The sequence below is a fragment of the Macrotis lagotis genome, chromosome 1, assembly GCF_037893015.1.
Source record: "Macrotis lagotis isolate mMagLag1 chromosome 1, bilby.v1.9.chrom.fasta, whole genome shotgun sequence".
In the NCBI taxonomy this organism is placed as follows: Eukaryota; Metazoa; Chordata; class Mammalia; order Peramelemorphia; family Peramelidae; genus Macrotis; species Macrotis lagotis.
In genome coordinates, this window is record NC_133658.1 from 926,300,042 (window position 1) to 926,308,989 (window position 8,948).

At 37.9% G+C, this 8,948-nt stretch overlaps 1 protein-coding gene across 1 annotated transcript in view; it reads right to left on the minus strand.

Annotated features, from left to right (window-relative positions):
* LOC141510009 (uncharacterized) overlaps positions 1-1,296 on the minus strand; it is a 37,014-nt gene extending 35,718 nt beyond the window's left edge. Inside the window, 1 exon segment of the mRNA XM_074219954.1 lies at positions 1,291-1,296. Within this exon segment, the coding sequence (XP_074076055.1) occupies positions 1,291-1,296 (6 nt within the window).
* Between the last annotated feature and the right edge of the window lie 7,652 nt (positions 1,297-8,948).

An 8,948-nucleotide genomic window follows, 5' to 3' on the forward strand; every position in this document is an offset into this window, starting at 1 on the left:
ACATTTGCCAAGTTATTTAAAACTGATTTTGTGTGAAAAATGTTTTATAGTTGTTTTCACATATCTTTTCAGTTTGCAGGTAGGCTTGCATTTCATTTTTTCTACAGTGTTTTAAAAAGGAATTTTTCCATCTCTCATTGCTGTATTTCATTAGGATTGTATAGAAAGGCTGATGATTTATATGGGCTTATCTTCTACCCTGCAACTTTGCTCAAGTTATTGGCTTGAAGTAGTTTTGTAGTTGATTTTTTAGGGTTGGCTAAAATACCTTCATATCATCTTGCTTTAGTCTTCATTCAGACTCCTTACTTCATTCTATGCCCTCAACTGGTATCTTCCATCACAAATTCATTAGAATTGTTTTTTGATAATTGTACCGCTGAGAACCAAGTCTGCCATGGTTGATCATTGCATAAACTTGCTATACGTGTGTAGTATGTTTTCCTAGTTCAGCTCACTTCACTCAGCATCAATTTATGTAACGCTTCCTAGGTTTTTCTGATGACTGACCATTAATGATTTCCTACACGACAATAGTACTCCATCATATTCACATCCTGAGATTTGTTCATTCATTCACAAATTAATGGAAAACACTAGCTGTAAAATACTGTTTCCTAGCTTCCTGCATTCCCTTGAGTCTATTGATTTTGTTTCTATACAAAACATTTTTATTATAATCAAATGGCCATGTTGCATTTTATAATGCCCCCTAATCCTTGCATGGTTGTAAATCCCTCCCCTTTCCAACAATATGATGCATATACTATTCCTGTCTCTTCTAAAGGGCTTATGGCAGCACTTTTTACACCTGAATTCTATGCTCATTTGGACCTTTTCTTGCTGTAGTGTATAGAATGTTGTTCAATGCTTAGCTTCTGTCATACTCTTTTCCAGTTTTCAAGCATCTTTTGTGAAATAGTGAGTTCTTGGTTGAGAACGTGGAGGTCGCTGACTTTAATTAAGTGTAGATTTCTATGTTGCTGTTTCTGATGTTTCTGTTGTACCCAATCTATTCTCCAATACATTTCTCTATTTCTAAGCCAGTAAGAAATGACTATGATCATGGCCATTTTACATTAAATTGTTTCATCTGCAAGACCTAGGTCACCTTCCTTTTTATTTTCTTTCATGAATTCATTTCTTATTCTTGATCTTTTGTTCTTCCGGTTCAATTTTCTTAGTATTTTTTGAATGGTTTGGCACTGAATTAGTAATATGATGTAGGTAGAATTATTATTTTTATTATATCGTCTGAAGTTACCCTGCTTGTGCACTCCCCCCCCATACCCTCATCATCCCTTTGTTCAACCCCGAAACACCTAACACTATATATGTAATAGCTAAGCAGCAATAAAATTGAGCTGGAGGCATAAGGCAGTAGTGGCTTGACTCCTTATTCTCAGCTCCCCTCTGGGAGTGAGGTTGCCGCTGTGGGCCCCAAGGTGAAGCAAGCCACAGCAAGCTACTGAAGTAGGAATCTGGAGAAGTTGACTTACTTTGCTTAGAGAACTGTATATTATTGGTAACTTTAGAGAGTGTTTTTATGGTTCAGTGAAGGCATAAGAATCCACAGAAAGTATTAAATGAGCAAAAAAGAGTGGTCTTTGATATACTGGGTTAAGATGGTTTGTTTGCTCACCCTTCTCCTAAAATTTTGAATAAAAAAGAGTAAAGAAATAAAGGAAAACAGTTTGTGGACAGTAGCACAGTAGAGTTTTAATGATTGGTGTTGCTTAAGTGTTTAAAAAAGAAACAGGAAAAATGCAAGAGATGTCAGAGTGTACATAATTAAAATGAATTAAAATAATTGAAATAGGTATTTATTTGAAGACGGTGGTGAATGAACCTTGCTTGCTGTGTAAACATAGTAAATTTCTAGTTTGACTTTCCCTTGAATCATTCATAAAATTTTAGGGTTCTCATGGGTGGTTTACAAGCAGTCTACGATTCTCTGACTCAGAGAAGAAGTTTTTTGTAGTTTCTATCCTCTGCATTCTCAAAATTGAGTTGAGAAGCTGAGATGAACAAGACACAGGAAGCATAGGTGACTTAAAAGCAGAACATTCCTTTGGGAATGAGTTGTTCATTATAGTTAAATTAAACAATTTCTTGCCATTTTGAGTTTCCAAATGTAATTTACTGCTATAAATTTATAAAGTATTTAGTAGAATGATGCATGTGCCTTCTACTAGCATTGATCAAAAGGATGTGATTTGGATTCAAGGTACCTTGGGAAGTCAATATCCTTGTGCTGGGATTTGCCAAGAAATGAGTTCCAATAAGGCAAGTGATCAAAGGATTTGAGAGTATAGAATGATGTAATTTAATAAAGAAGGCAAAATTGGAAAGCAAGAAAAGTTAAAATAATCATCATAATATTAATATACTGCAAAGGTACTGAGCTATGAAGTAATCAGATGTCCCAGCAAAGATGAAAAATAGGTGGCGATGCAGAGTGAGAAACTGAGCAGTACGTATTTAGTCCAAATAAATGAATGAAACAAGTTTAACTATGAAACGGCTATGCTTAAATCCCTACTTATCCTGAGATGCAACGACACATCCGCTCCCCGGAGAGTGTCCAGAGGTGAACAGTATTGAGAGGTGGTCAGTGCTGAGGGGTGGTCAATGCCGAGGTGGACAGTGATGAGATGTGGACAGTGCTGGCCGAGAGGTGGGTCAGTACCGAGGTGGACAATAATGAGAGGTAGACAGTGCTGAGAGGTGATTAGCACTGAGAGGTAGTCGGGGTTGAGAGTTGATCAATGGCCCAAATCTCCCTCTAGGGAGAGAGTTGAGGTCATTCCTTTTAATGGAAGATTCCCAGTTATCTGGGGAATGGGCCTTACCCAGGAAAAGCCAGTTCTAAGCAGTCTCCAGCATGATGTCCTTGTGTAGCTGCTTCTGAGAATTGTCCAACAGGTCCCACTCCTCTGGGGTGAGGTCCACAGCCACATCCTTGAATACCACCACCTCCTAAAACATCCACATGCAGAGAACTTAGAGTTGAGAAGGGCTTCAGAAATGATCCAGGTCAATGCTCATCAATGCACAGAAGGAAACAGAAGCAAAGAGAGGAAATTGCCCAAAGGTCACACCCTTTATAAGACTCAGAGCCAGCACAGGGAACTACAATATTGAAAAGTCCAAGGGAACATTGGAAAAAGCAATTTTCAACTGAAATAAAATTGGGAAGTATTCTTCTCTGGAATGCTGATCTCTTTAGAAGGAAAGTGATGTGTTCTCTCAGAAAGATAGGAGGATTTCTGGAGGAAACTTAAGAAGTGTCAGAAATAATAGATTGAGGAAATTCCATGAAGACCTTGTGAGGGGCAGCTAGGTGGAACAATGGATAGAGCACTGGCACTGGACTCAGGATGACTGGAGTTCAAATGTGACCTCAGACACCTAATAATTGCCTAGCTGTGTGACCTTGGGCAAGTCACTTAACCCCATAGCCTTAAATAAGTAAATGACATCTTCAAAGAAAGAATTTCTGAGAAGCTAAAGCAATGCTGAATTTTGTGGGGTTAAAACCTTTCCTATGGTCACTGGAGTGAAAAAAAAGCAATTAATTTTCCTCATAGTGAAAAAATTTGAACAAGGCGAAAACATGAGGATTCTTTGTTTTGTTTATTTTTTGATTTTTGCAATGCATTGGGGATAAGAGAATTGTCCAAAGTCATACAGCTAGGGAATTATGAAGTGTCTGAGGCCAGATATGAACTCAGGTCCTCTTGACTCCAGGGCTACTGCTCTATCCACTGTGCCACCTAGCCACCCCATTTGGTGGCTTTCCTCAAGTTAGGTGATGCAGGGAAGAGAATGGAGGGCCCGAAGCTAAAAAGCTCATCTTCCTGAGCTCAACAGACACTAACTCTGTTTGCCTCAATTTCCTCATCTATAAAATAAAAAAGAGAAAGTTATGGCAAAGTATTCTGGAATCATTGCCAAGAAAACTCGAAAAGGGGACATGAAGAATTGGATATGGTTCAAATAGGTGAACAATAATCAGCTGTCCGTATCCCAATTTGAGCTACCAGTTAGAGGCTGGGAGTTTAAACCTGATTTCTACCAAAACCACTTTCTAGTTTTCCCCCCAGTTCTTTTTCAAAAGGGAAATTCTTCCCCTGCATGTTTATTTTCTTGACTTTTTGAATCACTACATTTAATTGCTTCTGTTATTATTTTTATCTTGTGTGCTCCCTTTCATCTTCCATGAACTGATGAGGAGAGAAATGAGGAGAACCTGGAGAACCACTTGCAGTGTGTATTATCCAAATGCAATGATCACTTTAAGGTAAAGATGAAGCAAGTAGCTCAATGAGTGACGATGTAAAACAGCAGATGTCTCTGGTACAGGACAATGGAGACCTCTCTCATCACCAAGTGACCTTATGGACTCACTGCGAGGAAGGAAGGTTATCTCCATTAACCATGGGTTTGGGGGACTGGATTCCTTAGTTATTTTTCATGTCAAAAGAGACAATGCAGACTGAAGAAAGGTTTGTTTCCCTCTGAAATGGCATTGATATTAAGACACACTGTGCCTAGAGAATAAGTCCTATTCAATATTACACAATTTAATGAAGAGTATTTGCAATAAGCTTAATGGAAATGGATTTAACCCATATTTCCAATTTTTATTTTGGCTGTTACCATGAGACAATGTCATAGGAGAAAAGCCTTAAAGAAACTGGTGGTTGTCCTTTCTGGAGGAACAAAATGACATTGGAGACAAGTTGCAATGTGTCTGTGCTGATTAGATGAATATAAGTTTGGAATACTCTCTGGCTGTGCACCAAAACTCATGCAAACACGCATGGTGGAATCTCTAAGCGTGAGCATCTTGAGACATGGTTTTATTTGAGCTACTTCTGATCACATTTTATGACGTTGCCCGAAGAAAAAGTTCTGAAAGCATTTGGTTAATTTGCAAAGAACTTCCCAGATTAGAATTTAAGAGATTTTTGTTTCTTTTCCCAAGAGTAAGTTGTTATTATTATTATTATTATTTTTAAAGCAAAATGTATCCAGTTATTTAGCAATATTTAAAGTTTAGAACCACATTCTTTACCAGTTTGATTCTTCAAATCACAGCATCCAGGAGTTGATTTCCAGGAGTGGCTGGACTTCAGAAAAACCTGGAAAGACCTGTATGAACTGAGGCTGAGTAAAGGGAGCAGATCCATTGTAGTTAGCAGCACCACTGAGTGATGATGACCTCTGTTGGCCCCATTTTTTCCCAGAACTTCAGTGATAAAGGACAATGCTGAGTCTGTTATGGAAAATTCCATCCATACAGATCCAAAGAAAAAACTATGAATGCAAAGTAAAGCATATTTTGTTCTTTTTATTTCTTTTTTCATGTCCCCCCCACCTTAGTTCTGATTTCACAATGTGATTTATATGGGCAGTGGTGACAGCACTGACTTAGGAGAATGGGAGTTTGAATCTGGCCTCAAGACATTTGACACTTACTAAGCTACATGGCCTTAGGCAAGTCACTTAACCCTGATTGCCCAGTACCCAAGGACATCTCCACTCAGCCATAACCATGTCTGGTCATTGGATCCAGATGGCTCTGAAGAAAGTGAGGTTGGTGACTTAGCACAGCTCCCCCCCCACTCAAATACCATTCATGTGTTTGTCATGGCCTCTCATCCCTAATGTCATAGTCTTCTTCAAGAAAGGACAAAGATCATCATCAAGAAGGAAATATTTTAAACACGACCTACCTGAGAAGGTTCACAGCCATAGGGAAATGAGGGTGGTAGACAAATATAGAACCCAAAAGTTTACAACGGGATGAATATTGAAAGTATCTTTGCATGTAATTGGAAAAATAAAAAGGAATTAATTAATTAATTTTAAAAAAACAGAGAGGAATTGATTTTTTAAGAAGACAATTGCATCATTCTAACCATTCTAATCATTTTTTAATTTAACAATATTTCTCATAAATGACTCCCAAAATCACAAAGAAAAGGGGCAGCTAGGTGGTGAAGTGGCTAGAGTTCAGGCCCTGGAGTCAGGAGTACCTGAGTTCCACTCTGGCTTTAGGCACTTAATAATTACCTAGCTGTGTGGCCTTGGGCAAGCCACTTAACCCCATTTGACTTGCAAAAACCTACAAAAAATAATCACAAAGAAAAACCTGAAACATAAAAGCAATATTATAGATTTAAAACAAAACCTGTTGTTTTCACAAAACAGATTTGAAACAAAATCTTGCTGTCAATCACATGACAGTCCAACTGAATGCATTTTTCAAATTATTTTACATAGAAAATACTTTATCCAGCTAACATTTCAGATGAAGCAGTCAGTTATATTTTAACTGGAGCTTTTTGTGCCATCAAAGAAACAAAGTTGAGTACCCATCAACTCGTGAATAGCCAAAGAAACGACAATATGTGAATTCAAAGGATTATTACTGAAGAATAATGAGAAGCATCGAGATTTCAAGAGGGGTTTTAGGGGTTCCATACACAGTGTGAAATTTGGGATGATTAATGAGTTCTCTTATAATTGGAAATCAAATGAAATCCATAGTGGAGCAAGAGGGCTAACATTGATCCCTAAGTTTTATCTTCAGCAAGATTTGTCCATTGTATAGACAAGACAACTTTGAATCCAAGGCAAAGCACTCAACAGCATACTAACAAGTCTGTCTTCTACCCACTGACGCCAAAGAGACCAAAGTCTATCTTCCAGGGGAAAAAGTCAGAGATGGAGAAGGTTGTATACAATCAGCTAAAATCTAGAACTGGTTGACAGTCTTATTTCAAATTTTAGCCTCAACTTGAACAAGTAAGGAAAACCATCAGACTCTTACAAGATATGATCTAAATAACATTGCTTATGAATAGGAAGTAGAAGTGATGATTCAAGGGATTAGAATTGGTAGATAGCATACCTGAAGAATTATGAATTATAAAAAAGTCTTCTACAGGAAGCAGCAACAGAAGCTATTTCAAAGAAAAAGAAGAGAAAGAAAGCAAAATGATGGTTTGACGAGAGTTTACAAATAGCAGAGGAAAGAAGGAAAGGGAAGTGGAAAAAATGAGAGGGAGAAGATATACCCAACTAAATTCCAGAGAATACCAAGGAGAGGATTCTTAAATGAGCAATCAAGAAAAATTGAAGAAAAAAATGAAATGGGAAAGATAAGAGACCTTTTCAAGAAAATGAGATATCAAAGGGATCGATGCAGTCCAAAAAATGGGCATGAGGACTTCAAGAGCCAAGATAGCAAGGCGAGGCACTAACTGGGTTTTCCCAAATTCCATTCCAGCTAAATTTGCAGCAAGATCTCAAAATTAATTTTGGAGCAATGAAGGAGATTACCTACTCAGGACAGCTTGAAGGGTGAACAAAAAAGGTCTGTTTAATGATGGTGGGAGGAAGTGTCCTCAAATCAGCGAGTCAGTGGCAGGCCCCATCTCCAGGTGCCATGAAATATTTTAGGAGAGCTGTTGAGAAACCTTATGATTTCAGAAAAACAGTTCAATCTATTTTTAGGACTTGTTGCTTTGGATGTGATATGTGATATCTAATAAGATCTGTGCTGCAGGGACAGGCCTTTCCTCACTAATTAGATCCATAAATGTTAACCTCAGGAAGTCTTCTCCAATGTATATACAGTTATAAGATCTGGGCGAAGGCCTTCTCAGAATTCTGACTTTTAAGACTTTTCTTTAGTGTGACTAGTTTGATGTCTACTGAACTCAATCTTGCAGAGAACGTGGGACCTCATTAAGTGTTTTATGTCTGCTCTCTATGATGAATCCTTGATGTCAAGAGATGATCTTAGGATGAAGGTCTTTCCAATAGCATCCATGTGGAACTTGTTCCTCAGTTTGATGTCTAGTGACCTCCATCTTCCTGAGAAGGTGGGACCTCATTAAGAGTTTTATGTTTTCACTCCATGATGAATCTGTCATCAAAAGAGATGATCTTAGGCTGAATGTGTTTCCAATAGCATCCATATAGAACTTGTTCCTCTGATGCCTAATAAACTTTTGTTCTCCATTAATATGCTTTTCCACATTCATTAGAGGAGTAGATTTCTATTTCATGTGAATTCCCTGATGGGAAATAAGGGAAGACCTTAGTCTGAGGACTTTCCATAGTGATGGTATCAATGAGGTTTATCCTGCAGAATGAATTCTCTGATAGGAGACAAATGATTATTATTCTCATATATTAATAACCAATTACTGAATTAGGCCTAAAGGTTTCTTTACATTTTCATTTCCTCATTCAGAAATCAGCCCCCTTAGATTATTCAGTCAGTCTTTAAGGGAAGGCCGATGATGAGATGAAATCTTGGGACAAGCCTTCCCAACTTGAAAACTTTAGAACAGAGCTAAAAGGTAAACAGATTTTTGTCTAGGTGAATTCTGCTCCATTGTGTTTTAGTCAGACAGGTTCAAGGGGAAGTGGATTTCCCCTTTTGTTTAGATTACCCTATTCAGGGATGGTCTGGATGTAAATTTCTGTCTAGACTGAGTGATGAATTATGCTTCCCAAACCCTCATTAGAATAGTCATTCTCATAAAGCACTGGAGTCAGGAGGACCTGGGTTCAAATATGGTCTCAACCACTTAATAATTACCTAGCTGTGTGGCCTTGGGCAAGCCACTTAACCCCATTTGCCTTGAAAAAAACTAAAAAAACCCAAAGAATAGTCATTCTTATAAAGTTTGAACCTGTCAGAACTGATCACCACCTTTTGGGAACATCCGCTCATCTAAGGGCATATAAGTAGTGGGAGGCTTCCATGAGTTATCTTTGGTTTACAGGAGATGAAAAATTGTCCATTCATCAATAATTTGTGTTATACTAAATTCATTATTCATGAATGAAATGAATACCCAGAAATTGATCTGGGAATTGTCACAGTAGTTTGGCAAGGTGGAAGTATTTAAGAGAAGTTTTAC